The sequence below is a fragment of the Ranitomeya imitator genome, chromosome 7 (assembly GCF_032444005.1).
Source record: "Ranitomeya imitator isolate aRanImi1 chromosome 7, aRanImi1.pri, whole genome shotgun sequence".
NCBI classification, from domain to species: Eukaryota; Metazoa; Chordata; class Amphibia; order Anura; family Dendrobatidae; genus Ranitomeya; species Ranitomeya imitator.
Genome location: NC_091288.1, coordinates 69,779,644 through 69,804,509, shown reverse-complemented (window position 1 = coordinate 69,804,509; position 24,866 = coordinate 69,779,644). Strand labels below are relative to the sequence as shown.

The 24,866-nt window shown below is 42.4% G+C and overlaps 1 protein-coding gene across 2 annotated transcripts in view; it reads right to left on the bottom strand.

Annotated features, from left to right (window-relative positions):
* Positions 1 to 24,866, bottom strand: part of ERBB4 (erb-b2 receptor tyrosine kinase 4) — a 1,426,503-nt gene that overhangs the window by 30,022 nt on the left and 1,371,615 nt on the right. The window contains exon 26 of one of the 2 annotated variants that reach the window (XM_069733420.1): positions 4,100 to 4,147. The exons of the other annotated variant lie outside the window; for it this stretch is intronic. Coding sequence (XP_069589521.1) covers positions 4,100 to 4,147 — 48 coding nt within the window. The remainder of the gene's footprint in view (positions 1 to 4,099; positions 4,148 to 24,866) is intronic. 2 annotated transcript variants of the gene reach the window in all.

The following is a 24,866-nucleotide window of genomic DNA, read 5'->3' as shown; positions in this document are numbered from 1 at the left end:
TTAGTCTTTCACAGTTTTTACCGTCCCCCTTCCATTCTTCCCCTTTAACTTCTCCGTTTCCAATCCCACCAACACCTTCATACCTCCCACACACCACATCTGCACCTCAACTCTCTACACAACCTCATGTTTTCACCACCCATTCCACTTCTGTTCCTCCCCGTGATGTCCTGTCCCCCACTCTCGACGTGGTCCGCCCTGTCAGCCCCTCCGCTACTATCTCCACCCCAAACTATGAGAATCTGTAAAAGTCAATAAAAAAACAGTTTTTTGGTTTAAAAGCAATTTTATTGTCTTTTTTTTTTTTTTTTGTAAAGTTTTTAAGTCACCAAGGTTATGGCAATAGTAACAATAACAGTGTTTAAAGGGTACCGTTGCAAAACATACAATGCTGCATTAAAGTACAAAGATTTTGTAAGCAAACAAAAAATGGTATTTTTACAAGTGTAAAAAGAAAAATTTTTTTACACCATTTCATACTGCCAGTCAACTGATCCTGCAGGAGACATGAAGTAGTCTGCAAAACTGTCCCGCATTCTGGAGACTGCTACTGGACTGCGAAAAGTGGGGTTTTGGTAATCCCGTAAGGTGCTTTCTGAAACATTATCCTCCAGGGAAACTTGTTCTTTTGATAAAACAAAATTGTGCAGGACAACGCACGCTTTGACCACATCATCGACAGTTTCAGTCTGCAGTTTAATTGCAGTTAGCAGGACTCTCCATTTGGCAGTTAAGACGCCAAAAGCACATTCCACTACTCTTCGTGCTCTGGTTAAGCGGTAATTGTAAATTTTTTTCCTCTGGGTCAGTCCACTACTTCCAAAGGGTTTCAGCAAGTGTGGGGAAAGCTGGAAGGCATCATCTCCAACACAAACAAATGGTAATGGTGGACCAGTGGTTCCAGGGAGAGGTCTAGGGGGCGGAAAATCAAATGTCTCTCCATATAAACGGCGCCCCATTGGTGAATTTTTAAAGATTTGTGAATCATTTGCGCGTCCATACGCACCGATATCAACAGCGATGAACTTGCATTGTGCATCGGCTATGGCCATCAACACAATTGAGAAGTACTTCTTATAGTTATAAAACTGTGATCCAGAGCCTGAAGGTTTGACGATCCGTATGTGCTTTCCATCAACTGCTCCAACACAATTTGGAAACTGGCAAATTTGATGAAAATTTTGGGCGATCTCCAGCCACCTCTCCTGTGATGGCTCTGGGATGTATTCCACTTGTAGGCACTCCCACAATGCCCGGCAGGTATCTCTGATGATCCCCGAGATGGTGGATATCCCAAGTCGAAATTGGAAATGGAGGGATGAGAACGACTCTCCAGTTGCAAGGAATCTGTTAACAAAACGAAAAGACAATAATTAATAAAAAAATTCAAAAAACATTACAGTTATAAGTCTGATGAATGAGAATCATTTAAAAAAAAAATTACTTACCGAATAGTCACCATGAGACGCTCTGCTGGTGATATTGAGAATCGCATCTGGGTGTCTCGTCTCCGTATACAGTCTTCCACATAGCCCAATAAAAACTCGAAATTTTCAGCTCTCATCCTCACATAATTGAAGAACTTTTGAGGGTTTTCTCTTAGTTCCATGTAAAGCGTGGAATAAACACCACGGGTCATACGTTGTGCTGTGATGGGATGGATCCACAGCCTTCTCTTCCGCCGCTGCCGTAGGATGCGCAGTCTTTGTTCCTCCCTCTCTCGAACGCTGACTGCCAACTGATTTGCCTCAAAAGTAAAATCCGCATAGATCTTTGCAATGTTCGCCAGGACTCCTTCCATTTCTGCCACTTTCTCTACAACCTTTCAAAGATGTGGTGTAAATACACGCTATATATAGTTTTCCAGTAGTTTCCAGTAGCCAATCACATTGAAATCCTCCCCTTTTAAAAAACGGATCCGTCAAAAAACGGTTACAAAGGATGTAAAAACGGTCGCAACGGTTCTAACGGATCCATTTTTTTAACGGATCAGGGCAGCTGATCCGTCAAAAAAACGGATCCGTTAGAACCGTTTTTCCACAAAATTTGACGGATCCGTCGATCCGCCACGATGTCGGACCTAACTGACGCCACACAACTGAAGTGTGAAAGAAGCCTTAGATTGGAAAAGCTTATAATAATAGAACATGGTGGTAACAAAACTGATGTAATCCCACAATGTATAAATACATGGCTCTTTGTCAATTGCTTTACTTTAATTTTCACTCAATGTAATGATCATGGACAAGGTTTGGCTTTTCTCAGGCTTTTCTCAGGCCAACAGCAATGCAAATCAATAGTAGAGGGAAGATGGCTGTGATATAGTGACTCCTAAATGAGGAGAGATGTTGCCGCCACTTCAGATAGCGCAGAGTTAAACACTGCTGAGAGTTAACAGCTTTGTCCTGTAGAGTAGTAATTAGTGTATTTGCCACAGCTTTTGATGACTTGCTGACCTACAGCCTAAGCCCAGCATCAGAAAGCAAATGACTGATTGATTCAATTACCGTGCTGTCTTCTCATTCACCATCCCTTCTGTGATGGTGCTGGACACTCTATATTAATGATGCTCCAGATTGCTCCTTCTACGTCTCTTCCAATAATGATCTGTTTGATGTCTACTATTATTTTCGCTCTGTTTATGAAGATACACAAGTGTCAAGGTGTTTTGGTCATGATGTGGAATTTTTTATACTAATTATTTTTTTTATCTCCAAAGGCTCTAGAAATCGTCTGATCTACCAATTGTCTTCTTTACTAGATGTTTATTTTTGATACCCATAAATTCATTAAAGTCTTCTTTTTTAACCTTTGATGTTTCTCCAATAATCCTCAAAAATGCAGTTTCCCTCAATCAATTCAAAGCTATAAATTATTGCAATTTGGTTGCATCATAGAAATGTAGCATTGTAAACCAGTAACCGAAATGCCCCATTCCCACACTGGTCACTAATGGTTTTGTTCAGTAAGGCTCCTTCTTTTCTTTTACTATTCGACTCCTACTTTCGACAGTCACAATTACTATATAACACATAAGAGTAAGTGACAAAGACATGTTTAAGGCTCATGCTGTGTGTACTGGATAGAGCCATATTTCTAGATAGTAGCTGTCTACATCAAGAAAGCCAAACTATTCCACCTCCTGCAGCATATGACAGAAATTAGGAAAGTTATTATATAGAAGAATTACATTGCAAATATAACAAATTGCTAACATTTAGTATGATTTTAGTATATTCAGGTCTCTGCATACGAAAGTAAGAGAAACTGGGACAAATATCAAAACCGCAGACTAATATTTGACACTGGGAAGAGTTAGTATGAAACTGAGTAGGAGAAGGCTGGCAAATGAACGACTGGAGAGAAGAATATGAAATGGCCATTTGTGGTGCCAGTCTTCTTGCTTTATATATAGGTTATTATTCAATGCACAATTTGCATCCCAGTCCTAGTGCTTTCTGTAAAAGTCAACGTGGCAATTATAATGGCCTTTCTGAATTCCTTGCCAGACCTATCATGCTATAAAAAAAAGTATGGAAATCTGAGGAAGAGGGTGAAACATAGGTGAAAAGATGAGTGAGCCATTATCAGAAATTGGAAGGACCAGGGAGGGGAACATCTGTGCCAGTCAATAAGGAAGTTTATATAAAGCGTGTCTGACATTGTGTTTTGTGGTCATATGTTTAGAGTAAGGGTCCTTGTACATTAGTCGCTGTGCAGCAGTTAACCACTGCCGATCAGCCAGTTGTTCGCTGATTGGCAGTCATTTATATAGGTAGACCGCACTTCTGAAGTGCATTGAACAATCAGTAGGCTGCAAATGTTCTTGACAGCCCATGCTCTGTTCTTACAGGAATATATGCTACCGAGAATGAGGATTTAAAATCAAGTCACCCAACTAATGAGTATTTTGCCTATATTACGGGTGATCGTCAACCTGTTTACACAGCAAGATTATCGTGAAAGAAGCGCGCATTCATGATAATCTTGCAATGTAAATGCACCTTAACCCAGTACTGCTCTACAAGAGAAGAAAAAACAACCAGAGGATAAGTCAGTTAAGACATTCACAGATGAAAGGCCAATGTGGAATACTTACTCCTGACATTGGGGTGTAGGCAGGAGGAGGGCTGTGTCCAATTTCACTCTGATAGGAAAGAAAATGGGATGACGGAAATAAGAATGAAAAGAATTCATGAGCTGTATGAGCTAGTAAGAAAAATGCATGCAGCAAAGTGATGCCAACTCCTAATTATTGGTGAATGCATATTCCATACAATACCATAGAAAGGTTCTCCCAAATGAAGGCTACATGACACTATGACGTTGCTCAGAGTCGGCACCATCAAGCAAAATAATTTAAGGGTGATAAAAGATGCTTAACATGAGGGTAGCAAAAGCAATCAGTGACCATATGAATTGTTTTCAAATACATACTGCCTGGTTCTCTGCCCATCAAGTGGGCACCACTTTGGGTTGCTCTTTCAAAACATTGAGGTGCATTTTTCACAAGATCTATTGTCTATAGTCTTTCTTCTTTCCTTCTCTTAGAGCCTTTCTCATTTCCACAGCACTGTGATAGCCTAAATATCTTATAGCTACATAGAAATACTATGCAATGTGTGCATATAAGTTTACCCCTAGGCTGGGCTATAGGCACAGGTCTACCAGCCCGTAGGTAACTGAGGTGCCAAAGTGAGTTTCTAGAGAAGTTTGGAGGTCAAAATCTGCCATCCAAACCATGTGTTGAAGCCTTTTTTGATGACAGAGTAATCTCCAAGGGACTGTGGCCACCAAGATCGCCTGATTTAACACCGCTGGATATTTTCCATTGGGGCCATTTGAAAGGTTGGGTGTACATTAACAAGCCACAAGCTTTACAGATACTCTCAGAGAACATACAGCAAGAAATTCAGGCCATCACCCCAGACATCCAGCGGAATACATTCAACCATATAGGACGGCTGGTTCAGGTGTGCTTGGATGCGAACAGTGGACATTTTCAGCCCCTGCTTTAAAAAATTAGTTTCTCACGAACCAAGGTATGTACAGTCCAAATTTCATTTTGATAGATTGTCTTTTTAGAAGTTACAACAATTTTCCCAGGTAAAGTAGAGAGTGAATCACTCTATAGTTCACCCTATAGGCAATAGTAGTGATAGATCCAGAATATTCTAGACTGCGTGTTCCGTTGTTTTATATTTTGAAGCCATTTAGTGTGAACAACAGAATTTGTATATTTGATATAGGCTTTGTAATGTTGAACAAAATTCAGCTGAATCTGACAGCGAATATAAAACACGGGTGATTCCAGCCATCTCCCGATTGCCTATGCTGACAAGGTTTGAAGGCAGTAACCTATGGCACCCGTATCAAGTCATCCTACAATAAACATGACAGTAATAGACATTTCCCTTGGCTTGACATTAGGATCCTGGAATACTAAGTACAGCTCCATTCAAATCTAATTTATTGCTATCTGAGTTTGATGTTTTGCATTCTCTTTAATGCTTTCATGTCAAAACACAGGCCTCCGATTCCAGTAGTTGCCACATCAATATGCAGGAAAGACCACTCTGGGAATTAAAAGTAAGTGCTATATAATAACATGATGCATCAGATGCTGGAATGAAAAACTGTATAGGATTAATGAAAGTATGATCTTCTAAACTGGGACTTTAATTTATTTTTTTCTTCATTTCCTGTTGTTTCTATAGCATTAACATAAGGCCCTGCATTAGGTTCACCTCTACATTAGAAGATTCTCTTTTTCTGCTTTTTTCTAGGATAAAAATGGAATTCATACAAATGACACCAATGTACAATAATAAGGTACAGTGGGGCAAAAAAGTATTTAGTCAGTCAGCAATAGTGCAAGTTCCACCACTTAAAAAGATGAGCGGCGTCTGTAATTTACATCATAGGTAGACCTCAACTATGGGAGACAAACTGAGAAAAAAAAATCCAGAAAATCACATTGTCTGTTTTTTTAACATTTTATTTGCATATTATGGTGGAAAATAAGTATTTGGTCAGAAACAAAATTTCATCTCAATACTTTGTAATATATCCTTTGTTGGCAATGACAGAGGTCAAACATTTTCTGTAAGTCTTCACAAGGTTGCCACACTCTGTTGTTGGTATGTTGGCCCATTCCTCCATGCAGATCTCCTCTAGAGCAGTGATGTTTTTGGCTTTTCGCTTGGCAACACAGACTTTCAACTCCCTCCAAAGGTTTTCTATAGGGTTGAGATCTGGAGACTGGCTAGGCCACTCCAGGACCTTGAAATGCTTCTTACGAAGCCACTCCTTCGTTGCCCTGGCGGTGTGCTTTGGATCATTGTCATGTTGAAAGACCCAGCCACGTTTCATCTTCAATGCCCTTGCTGATGGAAGGAGGTTTGCACTCAAAATCTCACGATACATGGCCCCATTCATTCTTTCATGTACCCGGATCAGTCGTCCTGGCCCCTTTGCAGAGAAACAGCCCCAAAGCATGATGTTTCCACCACCAAGCTTTACAGTAGGTATGGTGTTTGATGGATGCAAATCAGTATTCTTTTTCCTCCAAACACGACAAGTTGTGTTTCTACCAAACAGTTCCAGTTTGGTTTCATCAGACCATAGGACATTCTCCCAAAACTCCTCTGGATCATCCAAATGCTCTCTAGCAAACTTCAGACGGGCCCGGACATGTACTGGCTTAAGCAGTGGGACACGTCTGGCACTGCAGGATCTGAGTCCATGGTGGCGTAGTGTGTTACTTATGGTAGGCCTTGTTACATTGGTCCCAGCTCTCTGCAGTTCATTCACTAGGTCCCCCTGCATGGTTCTGGGATTTTTGCTCACCGTTCTTGTGATCATTCTGACCCCAGGGGGTGGGATTTTGCGTGGAGCCCCAGATCGAGGGAGATTATCAGTGGTATTGTATGTCTTCCATTTTCTAATTATTGCTCCCACTGTTGATTTCTTCACTCCAAGCTGGTTGGCTATTGCAGATTCAGTCTTCCCAGCCTGGTGCAGGGCTACAATTTTGTTTCTGGTGTCCTTTGACAGCTCTTTGGTCTTCACCATGGTGGAGTTTGGAGTCAGACTGTTTGAGGGTGTGCACAGGTGTCTTTTTATACTGATAACAAGTTTAAACAGGTGCCATTACTACAGGTAATGAGTGGAGGAAAGAGGAGACTCTTAAAGAAGAAGTTACAGGTCTGTGAGAGCCAGAAATCTTGATTGTTTGTTTCTGACCAAATACTTATTTTCCACCATAATATGCAAAAAAAATGATAAAAAAACAGACAATGTGATTTTCTGGATTTTTTTTTCTCAGTTTGTCTCCCATAGTTGAGGTCTACCTATGATGTAAATTACAGACGCCTCTCATCTTTTAAAGTGGTGGAACTTGCACTATTGCTGACTGACTAAATACTTTTTTGCCCCACTGTATGTTAGGTCTCCATTACAGTGTTTGCCATTTGACCAGAAAAATTATGGAAATTCAACGTGACCTATTATAGTCAAAGACTCTGTCATGTAGTTTTTGTGTTATTCCACAAATCAATCCCATGCATGACATCCATCTTTTCTTTTTTGTCTAGGAACAGAAAAATTGAGTTTTCTAGTGCGAATGTAACCCTGTCCTAATCTGCACTGCTGTACAAAGAATGTTTTTAGAGATGAGAAAATGTATATGAGTGGGATTAAATACAGATGTTTTTGCAATTTGCTCTGACATTTTGTTGAAAAATTGATGTTAACCTTACTATTCTCCTGTCCTGCCACCCCCACAGCCTACTGTCCAGTCCACCTCTTATTTTTGCCTTCCCCTGTCATAGGAATCTTCTTTCGCCAGCTTCACTCTGGGCCACAGCTTATAGACTCAACTCTGCCTCTGATGTCCCCGCATGCCATGACATCACAATGTGCATCCACCGAGGCACTGACATGGCCCAAGGCAATGCATGTCCTAACCTTGTGGTGACATCATGACGTGTACAACTAAAAGAAAGAACCTGGCACTCAACTTAATGCTTGTGGAATTTTTAATCGTAGTAGCCAAAAACGTTTCAGTCCTATGTCCGGACCTTCATCAGTTACGTACTAGTCGTAGAATAATCGTAGAAAATGACAACGGAGTCATATAGGGCACAGCATAGTCTGCGTCTGGTAATGCGCAGTAGTAATTGGCACACTGAATGGACTTGTAACGCTGGTATGTGCTGTGCTGGTGTCCAGACGCGGAGTCCTACAACTAGTACGTAACTGATGAAGGTCCAGACATAGGACCAAAACGTTTTTGGCTACTACGATTAAAAATTCCACAAGCATTAAGTTGAGTGCCAGGTTCTTTCTTTTAGTTTCATACAGTGTGGGAACCTACCTGAGCACCATCAGTAGTAGTGCATACGCTTCTATCTTTTATCATGACGTGTACAGTGATAAAATAGCACATACTGATGTCTGAGGCTAGTGGAGTCAGAAGTCGCAGACCGAAGAAGGTGTGACAACGGAAGGTGAAAATAAGTATGGAGCACCGGACGGCATGTTGCAACGGTGCGATTTTTTTTTTACATCCTACATTCATTATGCTCTGGCATCTGGAAGGTCACCATACCATTATAAGGAAAATTCAACTTGCATCAAATAACTTTAATGCATATCAAATTTCCCTGATAAATTCTCTTGATTTTTTAATTTGAATGTCTGCAGAGTCAAATAACGTTAATTATCATTATTGTCATTAGTCCCAGTACCCAATGGGGCTCACAATCTAATTTCCTTGTCATGTAATACATCAGAATCCATTTGAACTTTATGATGAAACTGAGATACCTGGAAAAAAAAAAGTCCATGCAAACATATGGAGAACATAGAAACTGTGCTATGAAGATGTATGTTCTCCCCATATTAGCGTTAGTCACCATGCTTCCCATGCTGAAGAACTGTACTCACTTATCGCAGTGCAATAAGGGACTGATTCATCAAAGCTTTTACGTGAAAAAACGTATAAAAGTTACACAGTTTTGGAGGAACTTACAGTAAATTTTGCAATGATTCGTGTTCTCCCACCATTTTCACCCTGCTTCAACAAAGTTGGTGGAGCTGGGGTGAGACGAGGGGCATGGCGACCACTGCTTGTCAAATTCATGATGAAGCAGGGACTGGAGTAGGATTTGTGGAGAGCTGCATACAGAGGTGTATCCAACTCATCCGGCATTCCTGATCCATAAAGAGGCATACGTGTGTTCATGAATCAGGAGCGTCTGACTCCAGCACATCTCGTAAAGACCGGGTGGACAATGTCAGTGTTGATGAATCGGGCGCAATGTGTGCACAGAAAATAACATAACCATATAGTTTTGGGATATATTACCCAGTGTTACATTACAAGCACATTTACAATTTGTTGATTACTGAAGTCAAAGCAGTAGGTTTTATCTGGTAGTATGAAATACATAACATTCTTTATATTGTGCTATGACACTGCATTACACAGCTGACAAAGCAGAACAGAGTCCAAAAAAAGATCTCAAGCAGAAAACCCTTTCAAGTGTGTCTTTGCTCATGAAATTATTTCCCAGACAGAACTGATGTTTGCTCAGGCTGAAATGTTTCTCATTTCCCTCACCACATATATTTGATAACAGTGAATGCCAATGAAATATCCGTAAATCTTCCTTTCCTGGTACCCCAAGAGCAATGCATTTCGATAATATTCAAGTAAATAGCAGCACAGTTTTATTTTCTACAGTTATTGCCAGATTATTCTTTTTTTTATAGAAATGTGCTTTTTATTATTGACCTTTAAGAGTTGCCTCATTTGATATTTCCCTGGTTCTCTGGTAGCTTTGAGTTTCAGGTACATGGCTGTTAGCTCCATGACTTCAGACACCGGAGGAGAGAAATGTCGGAGACAACAGTAAATGTGAATAAACATAATTTCCGTATATTAAACACCAAACTATTGACTTTGTGAAGATCATTTTCTCTTTTCTTTGGTCTATCGGCCTTAAATCAGCTGAAACTGAACAAGGCAGACACTTTCAGCGTTCGGTATCATTAGTTATAATTGCTGTTTTCTGATGGTTGGAAGCATAATAAGCTGCATGGTATAATATCTACAACTTAGGGCTATTTTTACACCATTTCAGTGATGTAGGTAAAAGAGTTACATAGTCACATAGTTAATGTTGAAAAAAGACAAATATCCATCAAGTTTAACTGAGGGATGGGAAATGATAATGGGAATGGGGTATATGTACGACCATAATGGATCACACAGCCTGAGAGCTAATTTTTTCCTCCCTTCCCATTTGTCGATCCACTGGACCAAACATTTAGAAAAGAACTTTAAATATTCACACAAAATTTAAAAAAAGAACAACATGTAAGCCCTTTTTAAACTGACTGAGCATGGCATCCTTTTTATTTTTATAGTGGAAAATTGTCGACTTACAATTTGTCACTCTATGGCTACAAGTGGCAAGTAAAAATCAAGATATACAGTGGGGGAAAAAGTATTTAGTCAGCCTCCAATTATACAAGTTTTCCGACTTAAAAAAAGATGATAGAGACCTGTAGTTGACATCATAGGTAGATCACAACTATGAGAGTCAAAATTGAGAAAAACAATCCAGAAAAAGACCTTGTCTGATTTGGCAAGATTTATTTTTCAAATTATAGTGGAAAATAAGTATTTAGTCACCAAAAAACATGCAAGATTTCAGGCTCTCACAGACCAGTAACTACTTATTTAAGAGGCTCCTCTGTCCTCCCCTTATTACCTGTAGTAACGGCACCTGTTTAAACTTGTTATCAGTATAAAAGACATCTGTCCAAAAACTCAAACAGTCACACTCCAAACTCCACTATATGTGGACACCAGAAACAAAATTGTAGCCCTGCACCAGGCTGGGAAGACTGAATCTGCAATAGGCAAGCAGCTTGGTGTGATGAAATCAACTGTGGAAGCAATATTAAGAAAATGGAAGACATAAAAGACCACTGATAATCTCCCTCAATCTGGGGCTCCATGCAAGATCTCACCCCGTGGGGTCAAAATGATCACAAGAACAGTGAGCAAAAATCCCAGAACCACTTAGGGGGACTTAGTGAATGACCTGAATAGAGCTGGGACCACTGTAACAAAGGCTATCTCATCAGTAAAACACTATGCCACCAGGGACTCAGATCCTGCAGTGCCAGACGTGTCCCCTTTCTTAATCCAGTACATGTCTGGGCCCGCCTGAAGTTTGCTAGAGAGCATTTGGATTTTCCAGAAGAAAATTGGGAGAATGTCATATAGTCCGATGAAAACAAAGTAGAACTGTTTGATAGAAACAAACTCGTCATGTTTGGAGGAGACAGAATTCTGAATTACATCCAAAGAACACCATACCTACTGTGAAGCATAGGGGTGGCAACATCATGCTTTGGGTCTATTTCTCTACAAAAGGGGCCAGGAAAACTGATCCGTGTACATGAAAGAATGAATGAGTCATGTATCGTGAGATTGTTAGTGCAAGCCTCCTTCCATCAGCAAGGGCATTGAAGATGAAAAGTGGATGCTTCTTTCAACATGATAATGATCCCAAGCACACCACCAGGGAAACGAAGGAGTGGCTTCATAATGAGCATAGGAAGGTCCTGGAGTGGCCTAGCCAGTTTCCAGATCTCAACCTCATAGAAAACCTTTGGAGGGAGTTGAAAGTCCGTGTTGTCCAGCAACAGGCCCAAAACATCACTGCTCTAGAGGAGATCTGCATGGAGGAATGGGCCAACATACCACCAACAGTGTGTGCCAACCTTGTGAAAACTTACAGAAAATGTTTGACCTCTGTCATTGCCAACAAAGGATATATAACAAAATATTGAGATTAACTTTTGTTAATGACCAAATACTTATTTTCCACCATAATTTGAAAAATAAATCTTGCCAAATCAGACAAGTTGATTTTCTGGATTTGTTTTCTTATTTTGACTCTCATAGTTGTGGTCTACCTATGATGTCAATTACAGGACTCTCTCATCTTGTTAAGTGGGAGAACTTGCACAATTGGTGGCTGACTAAATATTGTACTTTTTTTTCCCCACTGTATCTATCTACATCTATCTTGCCAAACACATAGGCAACACCTTCATGGGGGTGAAAAAGCTGCTAAACAGCTCAAATTAGGAGCAGACATTAGGATCTATCTAACTATCTAAAGTATTTTTCAACATAATTTACCATTGATGTATATTAAATATCATGTTGTAAATTATTATACACTTTAGTGATTATTACTCATTTCAAACAGTGCCATGTATAACTTGGCAGTGCTCATACTAAATTTTACAATGCCCAAGAATAGTATAGAAATCCAAAGCCTTAAATATTAAATGATCTCAATAAATGTTATAAAACATAAAGATTGTCTTTAGTTGATTGATAAATAGGTATGGATGGATGGATGGATGGATGGATAGATAGATAGATAGATAGATAGATAGATAGATAGATAGATAGATAGATAGATAGATAGATAGATAGATAGATAGATTTGCAATGAATATTAACACTTTTTACCATTGCGTGTATTCGTGTTTACAGCATGTATTGTGAAGACTAAACCCTCAGACTAGATTTTCATGAGCTGGAAGGACGGATTACTGCATTCCTTGTCCTGTACTGCAATGTGTGATGTGGTGATGAGAAGAACGGGATGTCCTTGTGAACTTAATAATGGTTTTCTCACTTCCCTTGTCAGAACATGAGACTTGTACATCGTGTATTTGATTGTATAAACTTCCTGCCAGGGCCGCAACTACAGTATTGGATAAAATGATACCTGGGGCACAGAGCAACATGTACAATATAAGACGTGTTACTGTGTTTTACGACATGTTCTCAAATTTATAAAACGCCTCGTCACTGAATGCAATAAACAAGTGTCATTTATTTGTTCCAACATTGGCTGCCATTTTGTAATGAAAGTAATGATTTCTGGGGAAGATAATACCGCATTCTGTGGAAAAAAAACAATGAGCCTCATTTATCAATAGTGTCCAAGATGGCGTAATTGTTAATAGCAACCAATCAGAGCCCAGGTTCTCTTTTTTTAAAAATTCAGTAAAAAGATGCAATGTGATTGGCTTCTGTGGCCACTTTATATACAGTATGTGTTGGAGAAAGTGGTGCAGGGGTGTTGTGAGTTCTGTTTTTGGGCTCCCTCTGGTGGTTACTGATGGTACTGGGTGACTTGTCTTTCCTGGGTTTCTGGGTTCCACCTGTTCCATCAGCATATGGGAGTTTCCTATTTAACCTGGCTTTGCTGGCATTTCCTCGCCGGTTATCAATGTATCCAGTGTGTCTTGTTACCTCTGCTCCCTGCTCCTAGAACCTTCTGGTCAAGCTAAGTTTGGATTTTCCTGTTTTGGTGTTTTGCTTTATTTGGTTTTTAGTCCAGCCTGCAGATATGTGATTCTTGCTGCTGGTTGCTCTAGTGGGCTGAAATTGCTCCTCATGTACCATGAGTTGGCACATGAGTTCAAGTAATTTCAGGATGGTTTTTTGAAGGGTTTTTCGCTGACCGCGCAGTTCACTTTTGTATCCTCTGCTATCTAGCTTTAGCGGGCCTCATTTTGCTGAAACTGTTTTCATACTGCGTATGTGCTTTCCTCTCATTTCACCGTCATTATATGTGAGGGGTCTATATGACAGTATAACCGGCCCACAAAGTGTTAATTGTATTGGCTGAAGTAGGAGGATAAGTAGTCTGAGGAAGTTTTTTTTTTTTTTTTCTCTTTCCCTCAGAGTTTGCTGCCTAGCCTTATTGCAGCGTGGCTACTTCCTCCTCCTCTTAATCTTTGAATGGCTCTGATCCCAGCTGTTTATCATGGACGTCCAGAGTTTGGCTTCCAGCCTGAATAATCTTGCCACTAAGGTTCAAAATATACAGGATTTTGTTGTACATGCTCCTATGTCTGAACCTAGAATTCCTGTCCCAGAGTTTTTTTCTGGAGATAGATCTCGTTTTCTGAATTTTAGGAACAATTGCAAGTTGTTTCTTTCTTTGAAATCTCGCTCCTCTGGAGACCCTGCTCAGCAAGTCAAGATAATTATATCTTTCCTGCGGGGTGACCCTCAGGATTGGGCATTTGCATTGGCACCAGGGGACCCTGCGTTGCTTAATGCGGATGCGTTTTTTCTGGCATTAGGTTTGCTCTATGAGGAACCTAACCAAGAGATTCAGGCTGAAAAAGCTTTGTTGGCCCTCTCTCAGGGGCAAGATGAAGCAGAAATTTATTGTCAAAAATTTCGGAAGTGGTCGGTACTTACTCAGTGGAATGAGTGCGCTCTGGCTGCAAAGTTTAGAGATGGCCTTTCTGAGGCCATTAAAGATGTTATGGTGGGGTTCCCTGCGCCTGCTGGTCTGAATGAGTCTATGACTATGGCTGTTCAGATTGATCGGCGTTTACGGGAGCGCAAACCTGTGCATCATTTGGCGGTGTTGTCTGAACCGTCACCTGAGATAATGCAATGTGATAGAATTCAGTCCAGAAGTGAACGGCAAAAGTATAGGCGGAAAAAAGGGTTGTGCTTTTATTGTGGTGATTCAGCTCATGTTATATCAGCATGCTCTAAACGCACAAAAAAGGTTGATAAGTCTGTTGCCATTAGTACTTTACAGTCTAAGTTCATTCTGTCTGTGACTCTGATTTGTTCATTATCATCCATTTCCGTCGATGCCTATGTGGATTCAGGCGCTGCCCTGAGTCTTATGGATTGGTCATTTGCCAATCGCTGTGGGTTTAGTCTGGAGCCTCTGGAAGTCCCTATTCCTTTGAAGGGAATTGACTCTACACCTTTGGCTATGAATAAACCTCAGTACTGGACACAAGTGACCATGCGTATGACTCCCGTTCACCAGGAGGTGATTCGCTTCCTGGTACTGTATAATTTGCATGATGTTCTAGTACTTGGTCTGCCATGGTTACAAACTCATAATCCAGTCCTTGACTGGAAATCAATGTCTGTGTTAAGCTGGGGTTGTCAGGGGGTTCATGATGATGCACCTCCGATTTCTATCGCTTCATCTACTCCTTCTGAGATTCCTGTGTTTTTGTCTGACTATCGGGATGTTTTTGAGGAGCCTAAGCTCAGTTCGCTTCCTCCTCACAGGGATTGCGATTGTGCTATAAATTTAATTCCAGGCAGTAAATTTCCTAAAGGTCGTTTGTTCAATCTGTCAGTGCCAGAGCATACTGCTATGCGGGATTATGTTAAGGAGTCCTTGGAAAAGGGACATATCCGTCCATCTTTGTCCCCTTTTGGGAGCAGACTTTTTTTTCGTGGCCAAAAAAGATGGTTCCTTGAGGCCTTGTATAGATTATCGTCTTTTGAATAAGATTACCGTAAAATATCAGTATCCTTTGCCATTGTTGACTGATTTGTTTGCTCGCATTAAGGGGGCTAAATGGTTAACTAAGATTGATCTTCGGGGTGCGTATAATCTTATACGAATAAAGCAAGGTGATGAGTGGAAAACCGCATTTAATACGCCTGAGGGCCATTTTGAGTATTTGGTAATGCCTTTTGGACTTTCTAATGCTCCTTCAGTCTTCCAGTCCTTTATGCACGATATTTTCCGTGAATATCTGGATAAATTTATGATTGTGTATTTGGATGATATTTTGTTTTTTTCTGATGACTGGGAGTCTCATGTTCAGCAGGTCAGGAAGGTGTTTCAGGTCCTGCGGGCCAATTCCTTGTTTGTAAAAGGCTCAAAGTGTCTCTTTGGAGTCCAGAAGATTTCTTTCTTGGGGTATATTTTTCCCCCTTCTACTATTGAGATGGATCCCGTCAAGGTTCAGGCTATTTGTGACTGGACGCAGCCTACATCTCTTAAGAGTCTACAGAAGTTCTTGGGCTTTGCTAATTTCTATCGTCGTTTTATAACTAATTTTTCTAGGGTTGTTAAGCCTTTGACGGATTTGACTAAGAAGGGTGCTGATGTTGCTAATTGGTCTCCTGCGGCTGTGGAGGCCTTTCAGGAACTTAAGCGCCGGTTTTCTTCTGCTCCTGTGTTGCGTCAGCCAGATGTTTCGCTCCCTTTTCAGGTTGAGGTTGATGCTTCCGAGATTGGAGCGGGGGCGGTTTTGTCACAGAGAAGCTCCGATGGCTCAGTGATGAAGCCATGCGCGTTTTTTTCTAGAAAGTTTTCGCCGGCTGAGCGGAATTATGATGTTGGTAATCGGGAACTTTTGGCCATGAAGTGGGCATTTGAGGAGTGGCGTCATTGGCTAGAGGGTGCTAGACATCGTGTGGTGGTCTTGACTGATCACAAAAATTTGATTTACCTTGAGTCTGCCAGGCGTCTGAATCCTAGACAGGCTCGTTGGTCACTGTTTTTCTCTCGTTTCAATTTTGTGGTTTCATACCTGCCAGGTTCAAAGAATGTGAAGGCGGATGCTCTTTCTAGGAGTTTTGTGCCTGACTCCCTTGGAAATTCTGAGCCCTCTGGTATCCTTAGGGATGGGGTGATTATGTCTGCTGTCTCCCCAGACTTGCGACGTGCTTTGCAGGAGTTTCAGGCGGGTAAACCTGATCGTTGTCCGCCTGAGAGACTGTTTGTTCTGGATAATTGGACCAGTAGAGTCATCTCCGAGGTCCATTCTTCTGCGTTGGCAGGTCATCCTGGAATATTTGGTACTAGAGACTTGGTGGCCAGGTCTTTTTGGTGGCCTTCCTTGTCGAGGGATGTGCTTTCTTTTGTGCAGTCTTGTGAGGTTTGTGCTCGGGCTAAGCCTTGCTGTTCTCGGGCCAGTGGATTGTTGTCACCTTTGCCTATCCCGAAGAGGCCTTGGACGCACATTTCCATGGACTTTATTTCGGATCTCCCTGTCTCTCAAAAAATGTCCGTCATCTGGGTTGTGTGTGATCGCTTTTCTAAAATTGTTCATCTGGTACCCTTGCCTAAGTTGCCTTCCTCCTCTGAGTTGGTCCCTCTGTTTTTTCAGAATGTGGTTCGTTTGCATGGGATTCCTGAGAACATCGTTTCTGACAGGGGATCCCAGTTTGTGTCTAGATTTTGGCGGACGTTCTGTGCTAAGATGGGCATTGATTTGTCCTTTTCGTCTGCATTCCATCCTCAGACGAATGGCCAGACTGAACGAACTAATCAGACCTTGGAAACTTATTTAAGGTGTTTTGTTTCTGCTGATCAGGATGACTGGGTTACCTTTTTGCCGTTGGCCGAGTTTGCCCTTAATAATCGGGCTAGTTCTGCTACCTTGGTTTCTCCTTTCTATTGTAATTCGGGGTTTCATCCTCGTTTTTCCTCTGGTCAGGTGGAACCTTCTGATTGTCCTGGAGTGGACATGGTGGTGGATAGGTTGCATCGGATTTGGAGTCATGTGGTGGACAATTTGAAGTTGTCCCAGGAGAAGGCTCAGCAGTTTGCTAATCGCCGTCGCCGCGTGGGTCCTCGACTTCTTGTTGGTGACTTGGTGTGGTTGTCTTCTCGTTTTGTTCCTATGAAGGTCTCTTCTCCTAAGTTCAAGCCTCGGTTCATCGGTCCCTATAGGATCTTGGAAATTCTTAACCCTGTGTCGTTTCGTTTGGATCTCCCGGCATCGTTTGCTATTCATAATGTGTTTCATCGGTCGTTGTTGCGGAAGTATGAGGTACCTGTTGTTCCTTCGCTTGAGCCTCCTGCTCCAGTGCTGGTGGAGGGAGAATTGGAGTATGTTGTGGAGAAGATCTTGGATTCTCGTGTTTCCAGACGGAAACTCCAGTATTTGGTCAAGTGGAAGGGTTATGGTCAGGAGGATAATTCTTGGGTGGTTGCCTCGGATGTTCATGCTGATGATTTGGTTCGCGCTTTTCATAGGGCTCATCCTGGTCGCCCTGGTGGTTCTCGTGAGGGTTCGGTGACCCCTCCTCAAGGGGGGGGTACTGTTGTGAGTTCTGTTTTTGGGCTCCCTCTGGTGGTTACTGATGGTACTGGGTGACTTGTCTTTCCTGGGTTTCTGGGTTCCACCTGTTCCATCAGCATATGGGAGTTTCCTATTTAACCTGGCTTTGCTGGCATTTCCTCGCCGGTTATCAATGTATCCAGTGTGTCTTGTTACCTCTGCTCCCTGCTCCTAGAACCTTCTGGTCAAGCTAAGTTTGGATTTTCCTGTTTTGGTGTTTTGCTTTATTTGGTTTTTAGTCCAGCCTGCAGATATGTGATTCTTGCTGCTGGTTGCTCTAGTGGGCTGAAATTGCTCCTCATGTACCATGAGTTGGCACATGAGTTCAAGTAATTTCAGGATGGTTTTTTGAAGGGTTTTTCGCTGACCGCGCAGTTCACTTTTGTATCCTCTGCTATCTAGCTTTAGCGGGCCTCATTTTGCTGAAACTGTTTTCATACTGCGTATGTGCTTTCCTCTCATTTCACCGTCATTATATGTGGGGGGCTGCTATTTCTGTGGGGGATTTCTCTGGAGGCAAGAGAGGTCTGTGTTTCTTCTAATAGGGGAAGTTAGATCTTCGGCTGGAGCGAGACGTCTAGGATCATCGTAGGCACGTTCCCCGGCTACTTTTATTTGTGTGTTAGGTTCAGGGTCGCGGTCAGCTCAGGTTCCATCGCCCTAGAGCTTGTTTGTATCTGTGCTTGTCCTTTAGTGATCCCCTGCCATTGGGATCATGACACAGGGGCTTCATACAATTGTTTAAAGAGAAGCTGTCATGTCCCAAAACCCTAGGGTTAATCTTCAGGTTAATAGTGTTACATTGCTGCCTAGTCATCATATTGGAAGTGCTGCTACTGGGAGAAAATGAACTCTCCTCCCCCGGGAGCCTCCAGCTTTCAGTCATAGAGGCGTGTATGGTGGGCGGAAGCTGTAAGCATGCCCCAACACTTTGATTGACAGCTCTCTCTGTCCAGATGTGCTGCAGAGCAAGCTTTGGATCAACATTTCAGGATGTTAACTTCTGCTCACCATGCTGTCTCTCCATACACGCCTCTATGACTGAAAGCTGGCGGCTCTTGGGAGGAACAGAGTTGATTTTCTCCCAGTAGAGCGGCCAGGCAGCATTGTAACGCCATTAAACTGCAGATTAACCCTATTTCTTCAGGTTAGTAGTGTTTGGGGACATGACAAGTTCTCTTTAACATTTTTAAAAACATTAATGCCAGAATTGCATGCTTATATACTTTGATTAATACACCCTGTGAAAACTTAACTAAGCTCACAAATCACCAGATTATTGTTACGCAAGTCACAGATTAATGACACAATTCAGTCTACTGTAAAGAAAGAAGGATAGGTTAAATGCATTGCTTAAGCCGGTGAGAAATGTTAGTTGGCGGTGATGACGGAGAACGGGGAGTGAGTGCACAATACAAATAACTATTCACTTAATTGGAAAATATAACTATTTAAAGGGAGGGAATTCATGTCTAACTCCATTCTATTGGTGAAACAACTATTGCAGAACGCTCCCTTAATGATATTTATTTATCGGGAACTTGGAAATGGAAGAAGATTCATCACACTGAACGCTACATTCAGTAAAAACAGCCAGCAAGCTGCAGCAATGTGAAGCCCATATAGATCTTTGTACAATGTGCACCCGAACTCGGCCTCCACTAGGTCAGGGCTTCTCAACCTTATTCTACTCGGGTCTCACCAGACAGACCATGATGGCATCTGGGTCGCATCATCTGCTAAACTTAAAAATATCTCTCCTGACTACAGTATAAAATAAAAAAAGTGCCAAAATGAGACTTTTATGATGATAAACTATAGACATTGCAGCTCAAGAAAGGACTGTACACCATATGGTGACTTCTATGAAAACTGCCTCCTCTCCCCCCAACTATGGGGCAAGTCATTGTTGTGGCCAGCCTCACAGTTTGCGAAGCAGCACACAAAGTCATTCATTGATTAAAAATAAAATATTCTGGCTGTCCTTATTTAGAGTGAATCTGTTGTATGGTATCAGATCACTGCATGACGTGAGCAAAGACTGATGGAGACCACCGCAGCCGTGCCGCAGGAGTGCTGAGGAATGAAGAGTATACTACAGGGATGTTTCTACTTAGACTGTTTCATGCTCATAGCTACATTTTTAAAAATTCAAGAACATTTAAGAAGCTGTGCTTTATAGCCTTTGGGTATAAACAATGAAGTCTTCAATTAATTAACATATAACAGAAATATTTATAAGGTGTAGCAGGTAAATACAAAATATATGGTATTATTTACATACAAGAGGACATCCAGCTGAAAATAAAACACGTCACATTAGACAAAGGTGATTGTAAATAATCTGACACTAGATTACTGCTACTCCATCTGAGACCAGCATAATATAGGGGCAGAGACCTTGATTCGAGCATGGTGTCACTTACTTTACTGAGTCTTTAGTTATCTGCTGCTTATCTATCGGTTCTCTGAATGCTGAGCTCTGTATAACACCGACCACAATTGATTGTCAGCTTTCTATGTACACTATGCATAGGCAGGAATCTTCCATTCATTGGCGGGGGAGGGGCTTGAACTACCTCAAAGTAGGTCTTCTAGTCCTCTAGTCAAAATCAGCTGCTGATAAAACAGCAATTTTATAAAAAAACTACAGCAAGACAGCTAAATAAGTGACACATCACTGTAATCAAGGTCTCTGCCCTTACATCATTTTGCTCTCAGAATAGGTGACAGATTTCCTACAAAGAAGTATTCTGGCTTCAGCTAATCAATGTTTTTCAGTGTGATAGACACAGAAGGTGCATGACTTGTTAAAGTTTCTGTCCCGTTATCAGACCTGTCTCTTCTAACCAGCCTTGTACCTGTGCATCCATCACTTGATCACGTACAGATTTTTATCCTCTGAGGTTAATCCATGAATGTTGTTACCAAATGACTGCAAGAAATGATATAAACCATCAAGAACCGAATACAGACGGTATAGTAGAAAATACTATAAGCTTTATGAAAAAATTTTTAAAAAATTGTACTTGCTAAAACTACAACAGACTTATGGCATACACAAAACCATACCCTAAATAACAATGTAGAGATTATCACTGATACATCTGCCTCATAGTCACATGCAGTAAATACTGATTGTAAATATTTACAATGTAGCCAATTCAATGTAAAAAGAAGTCTTCAACACCAATGCGTACTAAGATATATTATTAAGGGGGCAAAACATAAAATCCCCCCAGAGGATTAACTACCTCCTCCTGAAGCATGCTACAATTAGATTTGGGGCAGCGTGCTTGGGGCTACGCTCAGGTGTGCACAGCTACAGCTGGCTTTGTGTGACCTGTGTTATTGAGCACAGAGCTGATCTCTGCAGGATGATGACAGCACTCTCTGACAACAAACAAGGGCCGGTCCCTGGGGCTGCTCTTTCCAATCTGGTTTTGATCTCTTCTCTGATCAGTTGCAAATAGCAACCAGTGCCTTTGAAATGGAGCTGGTGTTTGCTCGGGGAGGATGGGATTCGGACTTGTTTGCTTGGCCAAATCACTGGAGGGACATTTTGAGTTGTTCACTTCAAACACGTCTTTAAAATACAAGAAAGCCAAGAATAAAGAAGCAGTAGAAATACCCCCTTAGGTCAGTGCATTGATTTTTCTAGGCTAGTCATTGGATAATCGCAGTAGTCCCTGTTCTTCTCGTGTGTAATGATTCCTCGTTGCGTAATTTGAGCCATAGCTGGAGGAGAGAAAATTTGGCATACAGTACGCTAGTGGTATGTCCTCAATATAGGAGTATATTCTGCTCTTCTAGATCACTTGTCTGCAATTACTATCAATGCATCTAGTTAGTACCACATATACATTAAAATGAAAGATATAATTCAATATGGTGTTAACAATCTCCAGTAAACACTGCTACAGATGTTCTAGCACCTCAAGCCATTCATTGATCTGGTCAAAAATAATCTTGAATTTCACATAATTTGTTACAAGGTAATAAAATGCTTCTATTTCCTTGTTGTTTATGAACTTAATAAAGTGATCAGTTATCATGATTAGTCACTGGTTTTATATGCTGGTGCGCTGCTTGGCTAATACATAGGGATGAGCGTACATGCTGCTCAGTGATATTCGGGTATCATGCAAGAATCCAGGTGTTCGGATGTGCTCAGCACTCGACAAGCATTGGCAGGTGCTAGGATTTGAAGCTCGAATCCCCACCCTGTTGTGAATTCTGTTGCCGAACTCCCTCCTGTGGTCGTGAATGGTACTTCGGCGAGTTCTGTCCATGGACTCCCTCTGGTGGCTGTGAGTGGAGCTGCTGCTTCTGAGGTTCCTTATACAGGTGATGTGGTTTGTCCTTTGGTTGGCTGCTCTATTTAACTCCACTCAGATCGTTACTCCATGCCAGCTGTCAATGTTCCTGCATTAGTTCAGTTCGCTCTTGGATCTTTCTGGTGACCTATCTTCTCCAGCAGAAGCTAAGTTCCTGATAGTTATTATTTGTTCATTGTTTCCTTGTCCAGCTGGTTATCATGATTTTGTCTTGCTAGCTGGAAGCTCTGGGATGCAGAGTGGCATCTCCGCACCGTTAGTCAGTGCGGAGGTCTTTTTGCACACTCTGCGTGGTCTTTTGTAGTTTTTTGTGCTGACTGCAAAGATACCTTTCCTATCCTCTGTCTGTTTAGTAAGTCTGGCCTCCCTTTGCTGAAATCTGTTTCATTTCTATGTTTGTGACTTCATCTTTACTCACAGTCAATATATGTGGGGGGCTTCCTTTACCTTTGGGGAATTTCTCTGAGGCAAGGTAGGCTTTATTTTCTATCTCTAGGGCTAGCTAGCTCCTAGGCTGTGAAGAGGCGTCTAGGGAGAGTCAGGAACGCTCCACGGCTATTTCTAGTGCGTGTGATAGGATTAGGGCCTGCGGTCAGCAGAGATCCCACATCCCAGAGCTTGTCCTGTGTGAGTTTACCTATCAGGTCGTGCCGGGTGCTCCTAACCACCAGGTCATAACAGTACAGCTGGCCCAAAGTATTAATGCAACTCAATAGAGGGATAAGAGAAGTTCTGAGACCATTTTTTTTTCTTTGCACTGTGTTTTGTCTTTCTTTTCCCCTAAACCTTTGGGTGGTTCAAGACACAGGTGTAGATGTTAGGTCTCGAGTTCCCGCTTCTGCACAGGGGGAATCTCGAGCCGTCTCCGCTGCGGTCCCCCATTCCTATCCAGCCGCAGTGGAGCCTGCTCAGCAGGGACGTCGGTCCCAGCGTCTTGCTCCGTCTCACTCTGTTCAGAGAGTTACTGCTGCTTCTTCAGCTCCTGCCATTAAAGTCAGTGCTGGTCAGCAGCGAGTGGACTTCTCTGGGACTAAGTCCTTGTCTGCGCACACTGAGCATGCCCAGGGCAAGATCTCCCGTTGGAGATCGAGGGTCATGTGCTCAGACTCTGCAGCGCATTCTATTGGTGCTCTTGGCAGGTCTTGGAAGGGCAAAGTTTCTGTGGCCACTTCCTGTCCTGCAACTATATAAACTGCGCATGACCGCACGGCCATGCGCTAGTGTACAATTTAATACGTGTGTTTGTTGTGAGTGCAAGTCGTTCTTTAAATACCCCTACCCTATTGTATGACTGTTCGCGTATGGTGTATGGCTGCTATCTAGCGCCCGACTAGTCACTCTCAACGTGTCACACACGTATCAGCGTCTATTGCTGTGACCGCCAGTGCGGTGCCACGCGCCAGTGTGCGCTTCCTGACCCACGTCTGGGTGCTTTGTGGTACCTGCCAGCACGGCACAGTTCGCACTTCGGTGCTATAATTATATATTTCCTTACACACCCAGTAGCGGTGTAGTGCCAGCAAGGGTCTAATCGGACTACAATCCCTGTTGGGGTTAAGTTCGCTGACCACTTGCTCGCGCTCTATGTGCGGTACCGCGGTCCTGTGACGCAACAGGATCGCTTTCTTCACGCTGGGTGAGGTTTAACCCACGCGTGTATACTTTTGGATACCGCCATATAGTCTGTCATTTCCTAGCAGCAGGTTTCACCTGCACGGTGGACCCCGGACTGCGAACGCATCTATATCATCTCTCTTGGTGCGTTCCGCCAGTCCTAACATTACACTAGCGCCAGGGTCTGGCTAGTGATGACAGACAAACAGCAATCTCTGCGGTATATCCAGCAGCTGGAGGGTAGGTTGGCGGCTCTCGAGAGCGCGACTTCAGCTGTGGATGTTACTGCAGTAGCTGTACAGGCTGCCAGAGTGGCTGCAGCTACTATGTCCATTGCCACCCCTGTTCCGACACTATCTCGCCTCCCGCTGCCAGAAAAATTTTCTGGTGATAGCAAGTTTTGTAGGGGATTTGTGAGTCAGTGCTCTATTCACCTCGAGCTCCTGGCTGCACGTTTTCCCACAGAGCGGGCTAAGGTGGGATTTATTCTGTCTCTATTGTCGGACAGGGCGTTGGAATGGGCTACGCCGCTGTGGGAGCGTGGCGATCATGTGGTGCAGAGTGCTCCGCTGTTTCTGAGCGCTCTGAAACAAGTCTTTTTAGGACCTCAAGTCACCCATGATACTGCGCTCCAATTGCTGGCATTAACTCAGGGTGAGTCCTTGGTCAGTCATTTTGCCGTCCAATTCCGCACCTTAGCATCTGAGCTGGATTGGTCAGATAAAGCTCTTATCCCCATATTTTGGAGGGGCTTGGCTGACCACGTAAAGGACGCTTTGGCCACTAGGGAGATTCCTGCCACACTGGAAGAGTTAATAACTGTCTCCACTCGAATTGACCTCCGTTTTAACGAGCGGAGCTTAGAGCGAGCCCAGTGTAGGCAGAGGTTTCGGCTGGCTCCTACTTTCGCCAAATCTCTGGAATCTCCGGTCCTGGTTCCTGAGCCACATGAGGCCAGGG